At 36.2% G+C, this 19,203-nt stretch overlaps 2 protein-coding genes across 15 annotated transcripts in view; one reads left to right on the forward strand and one right to left on the reverse strand.

Annotated features, from left to right (window-relative positions):
* The window catches only part of PDSS1 (decaprenyl diphosphate synthase subunit 1), a 42,722-nt gene extending 37,438 nt beyond the window's left edge, over window positions 1-5,284 (forward strand). For 2 of the 3 annotated variants that reach the window (XM_047864829.1, XM_047864831.1), the window contains 2 exons: window positions 1,632-1,712; window positions 4,831-5,284. In XM_047864829.1, the coding sequence (XP_047720785.1) occupies window positions 1,632-1,712; window positions 4,831-4,971 (222 nt within the window). In that variant the 3' untranslated portion in view covers window positions 4,972-5,284. The remainder of the gene's footprint in view (window positions 1-1,631; window positions 1,713-4,830) is intronic. The other variant, XR_007153683.1, reaches the window with a different exon arrangement.
* A 94-nt stretch (window positions 5,285-5,378) lies between these two features.
* ABI1 (abl interactor 1) overlaps window positions 5,379-19,203 on the reverse strand; it is a 129,692-nt gene continuing 115,867 nt past the window's right edge. For 7 of the 12 annotated variants that reach the window (XM_047864828.1, XM_047864824.1, XM_047864821.1 and 4 more), the window contains 2 exons: window positions 11,919-12,104; window positions 5,379-7,220 (listed from right to left, as the gene is read on the reverse strand). In XM_047864828.1, the coding sequence (XP_047720784.1) occupies window positions 7,045-7,220; window positions 11,919-12,104 (362 nt within the window). In that variant the 3' untranslated portion in view covers window positions 5,379-7,044. Of the gene's footprint in view, window positions 7,221-11,918; window positions 12,105-15,983; window positions 16,071-19,203 lie in introns of all 12 variants that reach the window. The other 5 variants (XM_047864827.1, XM_047864817.1, XM_047864819.1 and 2 more) reach the window with 1 other exon arrangement.

The following is a 19,203-nucleotide window of genomic DNA, read 5'->3' on the forward strand; positions in this document are numbered from 1 at the left end:
ATATACCATAAACAAGGTAATTTACCAGATGCCCAGGACAATATCATTATCAGCTTTGGGGGCATAGCCTTCCAGAAATCAGTTTTAGAGTGTGGTATTAAGACAAATGCCTATTTAATTTTGCTTTTTACCACTAAAATTGACTGATTTGAGCTTTCCTGATTTTGTTTCGTGTAAAATTTATTCTTTTAAAAGGTCACTAACTAAAACAAATTACTGGTTTTCATTTAAGTGCTAACTAGTTGCTGGCCTTTACATTTTCTAAGCATGTGAGCAACCTCTACGTGTTTAGAACTTTGTTCTGACACATACTTGACTCTGAAAGGAACATTCTTAATTCTTCCTGTCATCATCCGGTTGAGGATTTTCTATGTGTGCCCTATTTTTTCTTCTAGGATTACTAATACCGTGGTGGTGGTTACAGGACAACAACTTCAGGCTCACTGCCAGGGAAAAACTGGCAACTGCTGTAAGCACTGATGTGTCCAAAACTAAATATATCTTCCCTCTTATTTCATGGAACCAGAAGCTGTTAGAGCTAATGGATTTTAGCTCCCATAGTTGAACTCCCTCGGGACACTGAGGAGGAGGCCAGGACACACAGGTTGAAGCCCACTCAGCTATGTCGGCACCAGAACTAGAGCTTCCCATCTAGAAAATGCAGTGACTCAGAGCCCTAACTTCCTGATTTTGTTAATGGTGGTAATTCTTCTGAATTATTGCTAAGTAACACAGAATATAGATTTTTATCTTCAATGTATGCATTTTCTTTTTTTCTCTTAGTGCCACAGTTTAACTTTGGTCTTCTTTGTAATCAACTACAGCAACCTGTCTCTACCTGTCTCCTGTAACTCAGTGGTTCTCAACCTTGGCTGCACGTTAAAAACACCTGGCGAACTTTTCAAATCCTGATGCCCAGGACAGACCCCCACCCAATACAATCACAGTCTTTGGGAGCAGATCCAAGCAGCCATAAACTTCCCACGTGACTCCAGGGCGCAGTCAACGTTGAGCATCCGTTGCTCTGTTCCACTCGAGCTGCTAAGGCAGGGTTCTGCTCAGATCCTTCAGTAGCTTTCAGTGTCACTCAGTTTAGCACTAAAAGTAGAATGCCTAATTCCCAGCCTCATCCTAAGCGAGTGTTTTTCAAAATGTTAGCAGAGACCAGCAAAACCCACATCATCTGGAACCTGTTAGAAACGCGTGCCTGGGTCCCAACCCTATTGAGTGGCAAACTTTGAGGGAGTGGTCCAACAGGCCTCTGATGATTATGGTTCAATCTAAAGTTTGAGGACCAGAAGAGCAGCCAATAAGGAGATGTTAGGGATGTACTTTGTTCCCTCACTCTCTTTTACTCAGTGTTGGGCCCAAGGATAGAATAGAAAGAACCCCAGAATGAACAAACATCAACAGCTGCCTCTCCTGAGCATCAGCCAGTCCCTGGGCTTGGAAATGGGTGTCTCTCTTAGCTCTGCTGCTTTAATTGCTACAATTTACTGCCCCCCCCCCCCCATCCAACATCATCTAAACATGTAACCACCTTTTTGTTTTTTCCTATTGTTACAAACTTAAGTGGTAGAACATTTGATTCTCACAAGAGCAGTAAATAGATTTTCTTTCTTTATGATTAGTTCCCAGAAATGAATGCTATGATAATGAGACGGTTCAGTTTACCAGGAGATGTGGACAGAGCTCAACAATACGTATTACAGGTAAGATTATTTTACAACATGGCAAAGTTCTTTAGCCAAATAATGTAACAAATTTTAGATGCAAAACCAAGTGTGTTCAGTTGTTGATTTGGCAAAAACAGAGGGAGAAACTTGTATAATTCTTTTTCCTTCTAGAAGTCTTTCTGAAGACTAATTTAATTGGCGTTGGGTAAGGCTTGGATATTAGGATTTCACTAGTTTGAAACCAGCCTTCCCCAAATCCACTGGTAGCACTGCTGTTTTCCCTGTCGCCCAGCTGTGCCTCCTGGTGTAAGCTCTTGGCCACAGCCAGGTTGTCGGGCTCTTGCAGTTGCCTACCCGGCATGGTCTCTCCTCGTCCCTCTTAGAACTGTGATCAATGGTAACTTAAAAAAAAAAAAAAACAGAAAACCTACACAGGCAGACTGTTTAACCTTCAGGGTCTGTGAGCTTATTTCACATCTAGTGCCACATATCCTCAACTTTTCTGTAGAAGCCAGATCTTTTTACATACTTAGTTTCGATAACTGTATTTTGAGAATGACCTATTTCCAAATTCCAAATCCAGAGTCATTTGGGGCCAACAGATCAATGAATGAGACAGAGCAAGCAATTTTTAGTGAGCCAGTGTGTGGTCTGAGATCTGTGATTAGTGCAGTACTTGAAAGACTTCCAAATAATAACTTTTAAGATTTCCAAAAAGCAAGGCCCCTCTCAAGGATAGATTTCTCTTAACTCTCTAAACTGTTAAGCATCATAATTTGCTACCACCTTTATGGAGGGTAGTTTGGCAGTACTGCTAAAAAACTTAGTGTGAGAAGGGGCTTTAGCTAATAAAGAAGTCGATGTGCCTGGGAGAGGTTCTGGTGTCAGCATAGTACCACCAACCACTGAAGTGAAAAGTGGGACTGAAGAGGGAAAATGAATTGTTGCTCTTAGCAAAACCATGAAGTTCCAACGAGCCCAGGCAGAAATGCATTTAGAAAAGTACAAGAATGTTCACTTAACAAATTCTCCAAAGACCTGAATTCTAACTCCTTTCACCCCGAGCTCCTAGTCCCTATTTCTTCATGAAAGATGGACAAGTAGGACTTACTTGGTAGGATTACTAAATAGTTGAGTAATGCTTGCTGAGACCAAGATGGACAGAAACAGAGAAAAATAGCAGTAGGGGGGGGTTGAAAAATACTGTATCCATAAAACAAGAACAGGATATTAAAAAAATAAATAAATAAATAAATAAAATTAAAAAAAAAGCTCTAAGAAAGTTTGATTGTGAAAAACTCCAAAGAAGGGTTAGAACGTGAAATTGAGCAGATCTTCAAAAATGTAAACAGCAAGGGAAGAAAATGAGCTTTTAGAGGATCAATGAGGTAACATATTTCAGGAAGAGAAAAAAAAACAAAATCAAAGAAAAGAGTGGCCCCTACAAAAGGAGAAGAGACCAAAACTGGCTCAGTGTATTGCAAAACCACTAGATGATAAAAGGCAGAAAGCAAGGCCTTCCAAATGACAAAGAAACTTTTTTTTTTAAGGTTTTTATTTTTGAGCGAGAGCAAGCATGAGCAGGAGAGGGAGAGAGGGGATCCCAAACAGGCTCTGCACTGGCAGCACAAAGCCCAACGAGGGGCTCAAACTCACAAACCACAAGATCATGACCTGAACCTAGACTGAGTCAGACACTTGACCAACTGAGCCACTCAGGCACCCTGATGAGGAAACATTTCAAAACAAGAGTTTTATATCCAAACCATCCATTAAATGTGAAGGCGGAAGTCATCACTCAAAAACTGTAAAGTTGAGGCGCCTGGGTAGCTCATTCGGGTAAGCGTCCGACTTTGGCTCAGGTCATAATCACAGTTCATGGGTTTGAGCCCTGCATCCAGCTCCATGATGTCCGCGCAGAGCCTGCTTGGGATTCTCTCTCTCTCTCTCTCTCTCTCTCTCTCTCTTACCCTCCCTCACTCGTGTATTTCCTTTCTTTTTCAAAATAAACTTTAAAAAACTATAAGGTTGACTTTCAGTACCCATTCTCTGAGTTATCTCTGGATGTATTTCAGGAACAACATGGAAACATCAGGAAAGAGAAAGATGCAGGCACTCAAACCAGTGGAATGAACTACAGTTTGATGAAGACAACTGTCTGTTAGAGCTAAGGCAGTCTGTCTAAACAATGAACAGAATGATGAAGGCAGTGGAAAGATTGGGGATCAGGAGTTTTTTCCCAAAGAGGAAGAAAAGGAAGCATTTACATTCATAAGTGGGCTCCTGTACACTAAGGCAGGGCAAACTGAAACGTGTCCTGTTTTGTGTCAGTTGGTAAAGTACAGAAAATCAGAACCTTTCAGACCAATATTACTAATATTCTATTCTGAATAGGGGCCTTGTGAGCTTGGAACCATGGAGAGGGAGATGAAATTATAGTACATGACTTGATTCTGCAGTAAATGTATTTTTACATTACGGAAATAGTATTTTATTAGTGTTCAGCTTTTAGAACCAACATAAAAACATGGTTAGAGAGGAGAATGCAAATCTCTATAGTGTAAATGTATAAAGAATAGGAGCACTTGATAGGATAGGATATCCTGGAGATAAAGTGAAAAGTTGATGCTACATGATGACAAAAGTCATTAAGAAAAGATGGCAGTAGAATTATCAAAATAAGAGGCCTAGGGTGGGTGGGCTAAATCCTCCTCCTCAGCAGGAAGGCAATAGCTAGTAACTAAAGTTGCTAATTAAGACCTCAAAACCAACAGATGACTGTGCCTTTGGAGGGAGGAAAGTATTGATTTTCATCATAAGGGCTCGGTACTTTTGTTATATATTGTGTTTTAACTTTAGATTCTTTTCACTTAAAAATTGATACTGTATACATGTAGAACTTTTTAAAAACTAATACTTAAAAACTAGGGAAAGGCGATGGCTATTTGAGATGAGTTCGCTGCTTTGTTAGCCTCATTCTGAGAAAAGTGCCTAAAGCAGCTGAACCGAGGAGTTGGAGGACACTTGAAACATAGTTTGGCTGTTGATCAACCTGATCTCAAAAGTACATCTTAATTCTCTACTATAGCAGGGAATTCTGAGCTGATCCAGTGAGTGATACATCTGTTCTCTTGTTCTGTACCCGCCCCCGCAGAGTGACGGTGTGCAACAGACAACCTACCTCGCCCAGCGGTACTGCCACGAAGCAGTGAGAGAGATCAGTAAACTTCGACCGTCCCCTGAAAGAGACGCCCTCATACAGCTTTCAGAAATTGTCCTCACGAGGGATAAGTGACAACTCTTTGTTATTTCTGGCAGCTATTTTACCAGACTGTGCCTAAGGAATTTTATGAAATATACCTTGCTTCACGTGCAGATAACCAAAAATCATTTAAAGAAAATCATTTCAACCTTATTGATGGGCAATTTTTTTATTGGCAAAGTTTTTCAGAAAACTTTTTAAATGTAATTAAACCATCTGAATCTGTCACTCTAGTCCTGTAAATCCTAATAGAGGTATCTTGATGGTTATATGTGGTATTGTTTACACTGTTAAGATCCACATGTAAAGCCATTACACAAATAAATAATCAATGTTAAAATTCAAATGGTTTATCTTGTTTCACCATGGGAGTCAAGGTCACAAAGTTGTGAAGTCTACATCTCAATCCACATTAGTTAAGATTTTAACAGTATCCAAAATTCATATGAGAATGGTTTATTATAAAAGACTGTACATAAAATTTAGACAACAGGTTATATACAAAATTAAGAGAACATTCCACTTGAAAAAATGAAAAAGGTGGCTAGCTGATCACTAATGATACTGAAATCATGTTTAAAATTAACAAAGGCAAATGCATATACAACAGTCACATTGATTTGGTAGCAATAATGGCCTTTAATTTTCAGAAATAAATGTTTTGCACTAGTCTTACCATTTACTATGCTGTTACAAGTCTGTAACGCCCAGTACATAACTGCAATTTGAAATCCAAACAAAGCCTCAATACACAGAAACCCACACTTGAGTGCTCTACTTTAATATCCTAGGCAATACAGAATTACACACAAGATAAGAAAAAACATCCCGCCAACCTTCCCTTAAATTAAGAGGAGACACACAAAGTGCATGTGTTGCATTTCAGTTATTTCAAAAGACAATATAAATCTGTTGGTCAGGTATAGATCCCTGTTCACTGATTAATACATGATCCACCGTTTTTTGAATTATTTTCCTTTTAAAACCGTTTTATGTTGCTAGTGCCAGGTAATGGATTAATAGTGCCTATTGAAAAGTCCATTGCACCCACTTCTACAAAAACAATACGTAAAAGAGACTTACAGTTTCCTTTTATTGAACCACTATACAACAGCCCACTGGAAAACAAGGACATAAGAGCAGTCCCTAAGAATTTGACTTAACAGAATGTGCACACTTTGACACATTTTCTTAGCTTTGAAAAAATTACGTTAGAAAAGGAATTCAGTAGATTGACTTGTAAATACCCATCTCAGATTTTAAATCTGCAAAAATCCATCACTGCCGTTGGGACAGGTTGAGATAAGGCTAGTATTTTTTTTTTTTTCAGTTACTATATTGAGAAAATAGAACCATAATTCTGCAATAAATCAGTATACTTTATTTATTTATTCATTTTAAAAGCAAACCAGTGAAGGAAAGGACAAAAACCTTTGGTTCACTTATTTATGAATGGAAAAAATTTATAATGCAAATTCACTCATTAAAAAACTTAGGTACAAATTACAACATTACAGATAACCCTTTGTTTTGTTTCACATGGAGACCTTAGAGACTCAATTCATTTCAAGAGACCTAAGTACAAGTACTCCAAGTAAATATTACACAAATTGGAAGCATCTTGGATTTTTTAAGTATATTTCAATACATAAATTTGTATGCATGCTTTAAACAAATATATTTCAAGAATGAGAAAGTCTAAACAAAAAGTATGACCAGCACCAGGATTGAAGTTTTCTGATTTTAATATTAGTCTGACATAGCGTTAGTAACCATGCTGCACGGAAACATGTAATGGTACAGTCTGAATCATGATTTGTTAAATATTCTACCCCACACCCCCAGAATACTTAGGCTGGTCATAAAGTTAACTGTGTAAGTACATAAGCATAATCAGGTATGGACAGCCTCCTGTATTAATTGCTGTTTAGCAATACACAAACTGCCTCAAAGACTTATGCTTACAGGTAGACATTCAATTATACCAATAAAACAGCATGTCCTGAAAATATGGGCACGTTTGAAAACATTTTAAGACAATTCTGTTAACCATAATAGTCCCACAGTATGACTGAATAATAAGAACCTACTTTAAAAGCAAAAAATTTAATCAGCATAGTGCATGATTGATTCAACATAGTTCCCAGGGAACAGACCAGTCACTCGATTGCAGACTCCTTCATACCAGCCATCGTCATTCTTCTTTATTACATAAATGATTGCACCCTCCATAAATGATAGCTCATCATCCTTGTCTTTCGTATAATCATATATTGCCACAACTATGGAAAAAAGAGTTGAAATACCATGTAAGTATAAGTGCACCATTTCCAGCATTAACTGAATTTTAAAATGTAATGCCAATTAAATCTATAGTACAGCAAAAACCAACCATTTGTATGAAAATTGTGAATTCTTACATTAATAACAGGTAAGTCAGTGCCTAAATCACTGGCTTGGTCTTAGGATAAAACTGACAATTTGAAATCAATAGTTTCAACCAATCCATCCAGGAAAGATCTTCCTATTTTAGTATTGGATGTTTCATTTGTAAAATATCTACTAAGTGCCAGCCACCGCAAAGCAACATTTCCCCAAAGTACTGGGCAAAGCTACAGAGTCAATCAGCAAATCAGGTAACAACCCAAGCTATCTAATTTGAAAATACACATCTCCTGGGAGGTAAATCTCATCCTACTCATCCACAGAAAATATACATGTAATTTACGGGGCTAGCCCTAGATTTAAAAAAAAAGAAAGAAAAAACAACTTACACATTTTAAAGGTCAACAGGGTTTTTAACATTTTTTTTTTTTTAAGTTTATTTATTTTTCAGAGACTGAGTATGAGCGGGGGTAGAGTGAGAGGGAGACAGAACCTGAAGCAGGCTCCAGGCTCTGAGCTGTCAGCAGAGCCCAATGTGGGGTTCAAACCCACAAACCACGAGATCATGACTTGGGCCGAAGTCAGACGCTTAATCAACTGAGCCACCCAGGTGCCCCAACAGGATGGGGGTTTTTTTGTTGTTGTTGTTTAAGTGGTAAATAGGTGAGAAAAGACCCATTAATTAAGACTTAGAGAACTGTAGGGGCGCCTGGGTGGCTCACTCAGTTAAGCGGCCGACTTCAGCTCAGGTCACAATCTCGCGGTCTATGGGTTCGAGTCCCACATGGGGCTCTGTGCTGACGCCCAGAGCCTGGAGCCTGCTTCAGATTCTGTGTCTCCCTCTCTCTCTGCCCCTCCCCCACTTGCACTCTCTCAAAAATGAATAAACGTTAAAAAATAAAAAAAATTTAAAAAAAGACTTTGAGAACTGTTTGCAATTCTGTGGTATTTGATTATTTTAAGTTCAAATATTCATTTCCTTTTTAACAGTACTATGGAAAGGACAGTCACCAAAAAAATCACAAGTTTTCCAAACAACTGGTTTATGAATTTTATTGTTCCTTCATTCTGCCTTTATAGCCTGATAGTTCTGAAGTTACATGCAATTTTCTAGTGTATGTGAAATGGTATGTCATATTTTCATTGATTACCTCATGTTATCTTTTTCTTAAAACAGTTCTTAAGATACTTAAGATATTCTGGAACTCACTTTTCCCCTAAGAAAGATAGCTTCTCCTCATAATTATTCTGAATTAGTGAATTATAATAAAGAACAGACCTGAAGCACTGATCCATAGCACCATTTACTAAATTAAAACAGGCAACCTTTTTTTTCCCTTTACAAAACTGTATTAAGTAAACTCAACAAGTCCATTTGTCTCCATTTTAATCCTGCAGCAGATCAGTACTGTGATTACAAGCTCACCAACCTATCCAACATACAGAATAAATTATTATCCTGGTATTGTTTTTGGCTAAATAACCACTCAAGAAAATGAGTGATTACTAGAAAACCATTAGTAAGGAAAACACTGTAATATTTTAAATAGCCAACGTAATACTTACTAATGTGTCAATTATTTATTATTTATTAGCTTTGGTAACACTAATTTCTCTGTACTGAGAGTAAAAATGGGTTAGGTTGTGTAGTGTAGATGACTTTTGAACTGATCGTGACAAAAGCCTCATATCCTCAAAGTTATTCAGAATTTTTAGTTCCACTTAGACAAACAGCTGGTAAGAGTACTGAATCAAATTAATTGTTTCTATTTTCCAAGTCCTTTTGTAAATCAGTCCTGATCACAGCCAACCTCCCCTCCTTCCAATGCATATACTCTCATATAATAAGGCTTACTATTAAGAATTTAATCATGAAAATTCAATGTCCAGAATCTGATTCATATAAATAGCTAAACTCCCCCTTCTTCGGTATGTACTGTCAGATTTTTTTGAAACTCAAAGTCTAATACTCTAATCCTACATGACAAAAATTTGAAGACAGCTATCTAGTTCGTCTGCCACCCTTTCCTCAACTTAGAAATACTGCTTTCAACTGTTTCACATTATAGGTACACTTCCCAGATATTCTGCCTCCTGAATATTCTCCTCTTGAAGGCATTCCTGTCTGCAGGATCTTAAAGTGTGATACTCAAAACTGAACATAATGCTAGTATAATATAAATGGATATGATAAGAATGGCACACAGTAGGTTAAAGTTCAGCTAATGTACCCTAAGAATTTGGCTTTTAGATTCTAAACAGTCATAACATACTATCAATACATTCAACTAAAATCCTATTAAACCAGGCCTTATTCATCTTGTGATTATAAAAGTAACTATTTAAAAAGACTTTAAATAGAGGGGTGCCTGGGTGGCTCAGTCGGTTAAGCACCCAACTCTTGATTTCGGCTCAGGTCATGACCTCGTGGTTCATGGGACTGAGCCCCACATCGGGGTCCATGCTGACAGCATGAAGCCTGCTTAGGATTCTCTCTCCCTCTCTCTCTGTCCCTTCTCTGCTCATGTGTGTGCTGTCTCAAAATTATAAACTTAAAAAAAAAAAAAGGCTTTAAATACAATCCTACTAAATCTCAACTCTCTGATTTAGACTATGCGTCAGCAAACAATGGCTCATGGCCAAATCCAAGCCACTACCTTTTCTGTAAATAAAGTTTCATTGGGGGCACCTGGGTGGCTCAGTCAGTTAAGCATCTGACTTTGGCTCAGGTCATGATCTCACAGTTCGAAAGTTTGAGCCCCACACTGGGCTCACTGCTGTCAGCACAGAGCCCACCTCGGATCCTCTGCCCGCCCCCCCACCTTCCCCCCAACTCCCCTCCCCCCAACTCTTCCTCTCCCCAACCACCCTCTCTCAAAAATAAATAAAACATAAAAAAATAAATAAAGTTTTATTGGAACATGGACAGACATATCCACTCACTATGTAGCATCTATGGCTGCTTTTGTGCTACAACAGTGGGGCTTACTAGTTGTAACAAAACAGACTAGAGTTGGCAAACTTAAAAATATTTCATTTGCAAGACAAATATCAAGTCATTACATTGTATACCTGAAACTAACAGAATGCTGTTGCGTAATTATACCTCCAGTTTTTTTTTTTTTAAGTTAAAATTATTTTGGGGGCACCTGGTGGTTCAGTCAGTTAAGCAGCATCCAACTCTTGATTTTGGCTCAGGTCAGGTCATGATCTCATAGCTTTTGAGTTCAAGCCCTGCATCAGGCTCTGCACTGGCAGTGTGGAGCCTGCTTAGGATTCTCCCTCCCCCTTTCAAAATATATACATAAACTTTAAAAATATGTATTTATTATATGGTGTTTTACAGAACATGTGTGATGACCACTAATATAAGACCATTATTTTAATTTGCAAAGACATTTTTTAAATTCTGCTCTATTGCCAAATATATTAATATTATTAATATTAATATTAACCATAATATTTCAAATTTATCAACTTTTTATTAGTTCGATAGTAGTCCCAATTTAAAGTTAAATTTGCTTTTCCAAGCCAGGAACTACAGGTACACAATTCAAGACTATTTATCACCTTCATAATAACCATAACATATCTCTATTTGAAGGTACAAGAGAATCTAAACATAAAGTAGAATATTCGAGATTTCCTGAACAGTGTGTAGAGTACCTGTTTAAAAATATTTAGAAAGGTACATACAGCACAGAGACAGATGGTAGCTACACTTGTAGTGAGCATAGTATAACCTACAGAGATGCTGAATCACTGTGCTGTAAACCTGAAACTAATGTAACTTTGTATCAACTAAAAAAATTTAAATACACACACGTACATATAAAAGGAATACAGCAAATTCCCTTTTAGCCATGTATTCAAAACTTGGGCACAAGAGAATGCTGCAGGTCTCAAGAGCTATAGAGCTACTTAAATGCTTAAAGGCATTTAATCGAGTAAAGCCAATGGAAGGGAATATATTTCAAAGGCAATCAAACTGATTAGCCACATTGTAAACATTTTTCAGAACTCTAAAGGTTTCCCTTTTAATTGTAAGAGTAGAAATTTTGCTTTAAATCTTTACTAATTCTGTATCTTTAGTAAGTCATTTAACTGCTATTTTGTGCCTTACTGGTTTCATCTGTAAAATGCAAACGGGCAAGTTCATCTCCAGCCTACGTCATTTGAAAAAGCACATCTAACATAATACACTTTTAATTTGAAAAATAAAGACCATCCCTTTACAATGGAAATGTATAGAAAATAAGGTTTGACTAAATTATCTTAGCTGGATAAGGCTATTCAAAGGGTTGGGGTGCCCGGGTGGCTCAGCTGGTTAAGTGCCTGACTTCTGGCTCAGGTCATGATCTGCAGGTTCGTGGGTTTGAGCCCCATGTCAGGCTCTCTGCTGTCAGCATGGAGCCAATTTTAGATCTGCTGTCTCCCCCACTCTCTCCCCTCCCCCGGGTTCTCTCTCTCTCTCTCTCAAAAATGCTTATTCACAGGGCTGCAAACACCAGACTATCAGATGTTCTTTATAGCTCTAAAAATTCTATAATTAGGTTATTTTCCTTCACCTGAATTCAGTGATGACTGTACCTTACCTTTCTCAATATAATTCTTGGGGGCCCAAGCAGGATCCCCATCTGCATATGGATCATTATACTGAACTACTGCAGCCTCTTCATCCTCATAATCCACTGGGGGGGGTGGTGGCGGAGGTGGAGAGTCATCAAACATAGGAATGTCATCTGGGGGAGGTGGCGGTGGTGGGGTTGGACTATCAGCAACTGAAAGAATTCAGATAATTAATTTGAATCAGAAATTAGAGTAAATGAAAACTCTTAAGTTAAAAGAAGAATTTAAGAAAGCTCTAATTTGTATACAGCATGCACTATAATAAGACATGCAGTGATTAGAAATAAAAGCTTGGTGTGTTAGAGCTTCTACTACTCTTAATAATAATATGAACAATAATAAAATGAGTTAAAAATAAAGGTATTAGGAAGTGCTACAAATCAATGAATGCAGGAGGTTAGGAAACAATGTCTCTTTTTATAAAAATTATAGGAGTAAAAAAGTTTCCTTACTCCCAACACTGAAATCGGAACAAACATTACCCTTTAGTTAGCCTACCTCCTTGTAAATAAGCCATATGTCACATTTCCCATTCGGGCTACTGTAAATGTTAGGAATACCATTTCATATATGGTTTGATAACCATTCACTGTGCACATTCAGGTCCCTGATTTGGCTTTTAGTTATCTTTTAGTTCCCCAGAAATAAGCCTCCAGTGGGTGGGATATTTATTTTTGTCTGTTTTAATCGAGAAAAAGGTTTGTGGTACCAGGTCTGCTTCTATGTGTAGGTTTTCTATTACTTACAAGAGAAAATTAAATTAGAAATTAAATAATTCCAAGCTAATACAAAATTTTGTTGAGTATTTTCAAAAATGTTTGTATTCAGAATCAACTTTTTAAATGCAGAAAGGAGCTAAGATTCTTGCATTATTGCTGGTAAAACTTAAGCATGGGGTGAGGGAAAGACTAGATCCTAATGTTCCAATTGTCTCAGAATACATCCACAATATTTTTTTAATAAAGTATTACGGGAAGATATAATTAAAAACAAACAAACAAACAAAAATGAACTTATATCGTGCAAAACAATAAAAACGACTCATACCTCAAGCTGTAGATGGGTGTGGTACATGTGTGTGTTACTTAAATAATCAAGGGTGTCAACAGTGAGATGAGGAAGTATCAGGCTAGAACTAGGCTCTCTGAACTATGATGATTCCAGGTAACAATGCTCCCAAGAGTTCAAAGCCAAAACACACAACTAATTCTTAATTCAAATTTCTGATCCATAAATTTCTTTGAAAGCTAAAGACAAAAATTCTTTGACACAAATTGACATAAGAATTATATAATATCTGCAGAGGAGAAATACAGAATACTAAAATACTAACTCGAATGCCAATATCTGGGGCCATTTATGTGATCAAAGAAAGCAGTCATAATCTACTTGTTAATACAGATTTTAAAGTTTTTTCTACCCTATTTGGAATAACGTGCTGAGAAGGTAACAAAGAGACCCAAATTTAAAACATCTGTGGATAAAAGCCCTACTTCCATAACCTCTTCAATTCTGTGATTTTTATTTTATCCTGATGGTACAAGAAAGACTTAACTAGAAAACACATCCTGTGCAGTGATGCTCATTCTGATAGCTATCTAACAGGTCTATAATTTATTTTTCCACCAAATGCTTGATTCCCTTTTATTTTTGCCCTTACTTTCTACACAAAGCTTTCTAATATTATTGAGAGGAGAAGAAAATGGGTATGAACCCATCCTAACATCAAAGAGCCATAGCTCATATCCTTAATTTTGCTTACTGTGTAAATTACACATTTGCTGTCCCTAAATTGCATTTACTCTTGACTTATATATAACTTACTAGTTTAATGTTTTCACTCCATTGTCTTCATATCTAAACTCTGTGAATCTACACTGGCTTATCTCCAAATTATATATACACAGGGGCAGAAGTCTGGTCAATCTAATTCTCTATGCATAATACTTTGTCTAGCACCATGCATAATTAGTTCAAAAATGCTTCCTGATGTTAATCATATACAGATGTAAAGACACTGCTGACTTTTTTAGGGGCTTATGTCTTAAACTGAAACACATTTAACAGGTTGACTATCACATGCATTCATTATCACCAATTTTTAGTGTCACAGGAAACTTCATATTTAAAAGAACACAGAAAATCTGTACTCCATAAAACATGTAAGATATTGACACAAAGTTCATAATTCTCCTTACATGCTTTCAAAGAAAACAGATGCCAAACAAAGTTGGGCATTCTGCAGCCCAAGGAAAATACTGATTCCAGTTCATAAGTTTGGGAAAAGGAACTAAAATAAAATAGTTAAGTACCATGGTCCTCCTTAGGGAAAAAAAATGCATACCTAGAATTATGTACATTAATACTGAATTTCTATAAAAAAGAATTACCAAAAATGCTAGTCAATATGTTTTGGCTCCATTAAATGGATGTTTATTATGGCTATTTTAAAATATTTCCTCCTAATTTTGGCTGTAAGGCAGCTCAAGTTTTTAAACTCTTATAGCATTAAGGACCAGCAATTTATCCTCATTCCCTTCTTTTTAAAAATAAGATTCACTTGGGGCGCCTGGGTGGCGCAGTCGGTTAAGCGTCCGGCTTCAGCCAGGTCACGATCTCGCGGTCCGTGAGTTCGAGCCCCGCGTCAGGCTCTGGGCTGATGGCTTGGAGCCTGCTTCCGATTCTGTGTCTCCCTCTCTCTCTGCCCCTCCCCCGTTCATGCTCTGTCTCTCTCTGTCCCAAAAATAAATAAATGTTGGAAAAAAAAAAAATTTAAAAATAAGATTCACTTAAGTTTAAACATATGGAAGTTTTCAAACAACTGTTAAGAATAAGGGTGGTTTACACTCAGAAATTTCAACATTTTGGAACCACAATGTTTTATGAAAAGCCCATTCAATCCTATATGTTTCTTAAAGGTCGAAATTTGAACTCTTCCCAGAGTCTAGCACATAACACTGAGTAAACAATTATTTGACTAGAGGAAGGGAGGAAAATATGGAGATTACACAACAGGCTCAGCAAAGGCTGAACAATGGCATTTGCCACAATGTATTTTCCTGGAAGATGAGGTGATCAGTCATGTGGGCTACATATTTGTTCAAATCATTCTAAAATTTATTTGCATGGTGATGATTCCCAAGTGAAGTAAATCACTACTAGACCAGTTTACCATCTTAATCTCAACAGCTATTTCGGCATAGTATAATTCAGTAACAGTGGTTTTTTTCATTTTGTCAACATGCACTCTGATCGTGTAGTTAGGATTATATATCTTCTGGAACCTCAAAGTAATCAGGCAGCAATATAAACTACTCTATCCTAATTAAATTCATGTATCCTAAAGAATTTCCAAAAATTGTAAACCTGACCTTCCTGAGAAAAGACCTAAAAATTGACACGGGCCTGCATATGGCCAGATCATGAAGAGGGCTCAACACTGATTATCACTCCTAGATGGATAACTTGGATGTAAATTAGTTATTCTTGCAGATTCATTCTCAAGCTAACAACAAATTGTTATATAGATTCAAAATTATTTATGTATAAAAATCTGATAATACAAAGCTTTCTCTAAAATTTTTATGTAACTAAAGCGGGGGGGGGGGGGGAACTGCCCCAAATGCGTAATAAATTTAATCTCATACTATAATTGTCTATATATGAATTTGTTGGCAACACAATAAAAAAATGTTTGCTAATTCCCCTAATAGCTATTGGAAGCTGGCAGTTTCCATACAATTTGAATTTTTGTTTGATTACACTTTCCTTAAGAATCTGCAAAGATCAGATTTCAAGTTTTAGATCATGTAAATACATAAGAAAGTTGAAGTTTTGAAATTTATATGGGTCAGTAATCATGCATACAAGAGAAAAAACTGAAGACCGTGCTCTTCAGTTTTAAAAACGTATCTGCACCTATTTTCAAGGTAAGATTAGCGTCTCAATAAAAGGAAATGATGACTCATCAGCCATGCATGCTATAAGGAGACAGCCTCTACTCTTTGACAGCTCAGTTTTTCCAAACTTACTGTTTTCCTGCACCCTGGCCACGAAGCCTGTGAGAGGTATCTGTGGAGTCAACTGAGGCATAGGGGGAGGGGGTGGAGCAACAGAAACTGGTAGCAACAATACAGTATGGGGGAGTAAAACAGATAAAGGAAAGAAAAGGAAACAAACAAAAAGCAGAAGTCAGTTACAAGGACCACAAACATAAGTATGCAAAGAACAGTTTGCAAATGAAACAAAACAAACAAAAAACAAAACAAAAACCTGCAGAACCTTCACGTTCACTTCCCACCAGCAAACCTGAACTGTGTTTATAGCCCACTGGTTAAATTTTATGTTTAAAAAAAAAATACATTTGATTTAATCCTAATATTAAACTGTTTGGGGAAGGACTTAAATTTACCATCACATTCATTTTCATGCAACGAATTTTCAAATTCTAAGGAAAGACTTTAAAAAAATGAGTAACAGCAAATACAGATGGAGGTTTCCAGGATACTGTCTGGAATACTGTCTGGAATAATTCCAGGATACTGTCTTTGCCTATCTCTGTAACCTAACAGGTATGTATGTCTAGCTTTAAGGTAATGCTGTAAATGAGAACCCAAATAAGTACGTTATGGAATAGCGGTTTCTTCCATATGTAAATAAATACATTAATCACAGGTTTCCTTTAAAAACCAGTTATTATGTATCTAAATTTGTACATAGTTCTCCAGGAAAAACCCTTATTTGTAAAACAAGGCCATTATTATTTTCTAAGCTGACAATTTTATTTTCAAAGATATCACTCCTAAATTTACCAGGGAATAACAGTGCTCTACATACCATGTTAACTGTTCATTGAGTTTCATAGGATAAGTATTTCAAAGTGGCCTTCTTCATTTTATCACTGTTCTGAGCCTATATAGGGAACCTGATCTCACAACAGGTGAAAATATACAATTATTTGCATTAAAGTACTTTCTAATAAATCACTGAGTAGCTGTAATCATTCCAACTGTTTTCTGGAGAGGGCATGATTTGTAGGAAATTGATATCAAATGTTCACGTGGGCAGCAAATATATTAAAAACTGTAACAAACTAGAAGTAAACATTCAGAAGTTTACCACTTTGTCTCATTTTAACTAGGCAGTAATTGCCAAAGATTGCTCAGAAAAGTCAACAGGACTGAACTGCAAAATGCAATTTACTGGCAGTCACCAAAATGTGACACTAAATTGACAGAGAAAAACAATTTATTCATTCCCAAGGATCATGTAACCAAAGGGTTGTTTCAGTTAACACAACGTAGAATTTTGTTGGTAAGCATAAAAATTTGAAAGAGGTTAGGTATTCAAAGCAACAATAACAAAGCAATGTAAGTTCATTAATATTCATTGTACGGCTAAAATTGACATCAATTCACTAGGATATTGGTCCTCATTGATTTTGATACTTTGTATATAGAAGGCTTAAGAAGTAAAATATTACAGTTCTGATTTAAAAAACAAAAACCCTCCCACAAACCTAAAAAAATTGTTTAGAAACAACCCTTAGTAACTAGGCATGCTGGTTAGTATGTAGAGAAAAAGAAAAGCTATGTTAGGAAGATACTAGTCATTATCGCCACACTTGGGACAGAAGGGGAAATATGCACATCAAAACACTAAAAACATTTTACCAATATACGTTGGTAAAAAACATTTTACCAATATACGTATATACGTACCAATAATACTATAACAACCGCTACTACTACTGCAATTACTACAACACCAACAGTAACTAGACTGAAGGAAAATTATTTTGACACATAATTTATTTTTTAAATTCGACATAATATTTTTTAAATTCGAGTCCAAATTTCCTTTATAGTTTCAAAAAGATATAGTCATTCAGTAACGAAAATGTCTTATTTAAGAATAAGTAACCCACCAAGCACTGTTAAAATAAAACTGCACAAACATATATTAGGTGAAGTGTCACCAAAAATTCTATTTGCAGAATGAACTAAATGTCTAAGTGAGGAAAAGAAAAAAAAGAACATAAAGATGGGATCTAAAAACACAACATATTATAAAAAAAAATTTTAAAGATCATGAAACTACTGAGGCTAATAATCCAATAATCCAGGGAATATTAAGACTCTAGCTACCTTTCATTACCAAACGGAAATCAAGGAAAATGTGAGATAAAATTCTAGCTGGCAAAATTTCTTGGTAGCCTGGAAGAAAATTTTAGTCTGGAAAAGGACTGTATAAACTTGAGGATTATCTGTGAATTTTGACATTTCTGCTAAAGTGTTTTTCAATTCTTAGAAGTTTCTTGCTATAACACAATCTTTAACTCTAAAATTTACACTGGGAACAAGTAAGAGAACTTTCCTCTAGCTCTGCTTTAAAATACATGTTCAGAATATGCATTATAAATAAACTTAAAACCACCTTCCTAGGTAAACAAGGAGTATTCAGTGTTTTTTACTAATATAACATGCAGCTCTAGAAAGCAGTTACAAAAGCCACATGGGAAAGTGTGTTCCAGTCTATGCCCAGTATTCACCTCTTCAAGCCAATAATAAATACTGGACAACAGGCTCATTTCAGATTTTTTTTTTTGAATTAGGCATTTTAATATGAAACGAAATTAATGATTTTCAATGTGAGTTTAATATGAAACTGAAATTAATGATTATCCTAAGCAATTCATACTTCCTGTCTTTAGATGCCAAAACTATTTTCTAATCTTTAAATATCTTTAAGCCTTTAAATTGCAGTTAGTGTTGAGATGTGCAATTTGATGTGAAGAGAAAGAAATCAGAAGAAAGTCCCCACCCCAACTGTTACAGTGATTAGAAACAGAATAAGCAGGCATCACAAATGTTTTCAATGGTTCAGAACTCATTTCAGTACAGGTTAACAAGCTTAAAAGTGATAGCCAGCAATTTCATTATATTAAAGAACAATTTTTCAATGTTCTTACTTTCAGTGCTATTGAATGGTCTCAAACATGCCAATAAAAATAAATTCAGCTTAACTAATTTCAGTATTTTTTCTTCTAGTTCTATTTATAGTAATAAAAATTAAATTTTAGTACATAAATATACTAAGTCTGAATTTTTTGAGAGAAAATGATAAGCAATTATTCTTAAAATAGCACAATTCAAGGACCAACTTCCTAAAGCAAAAATAAACATGAAATAGCCTGGTTTCAATTGTTGTCTATCACTGGCAAGAAAATCAGCTTCAAATACTTTTGTTCAA

Source organism: Prionailurus viverrinus, chromosome B4 (genome assembly GCF_022837055.1).
Source record: "Prionailurus viverrinus isolate Anna chromosome B4, UM_Priviv_1.0, whole genome shotgun sequence".
NCBI classification, from domain to species: Eukaryota; Metazoa; Chordata; class Mammalia; order Carnivora; family Felidae; genus Prionailurus; species Prionailurus viverrinus.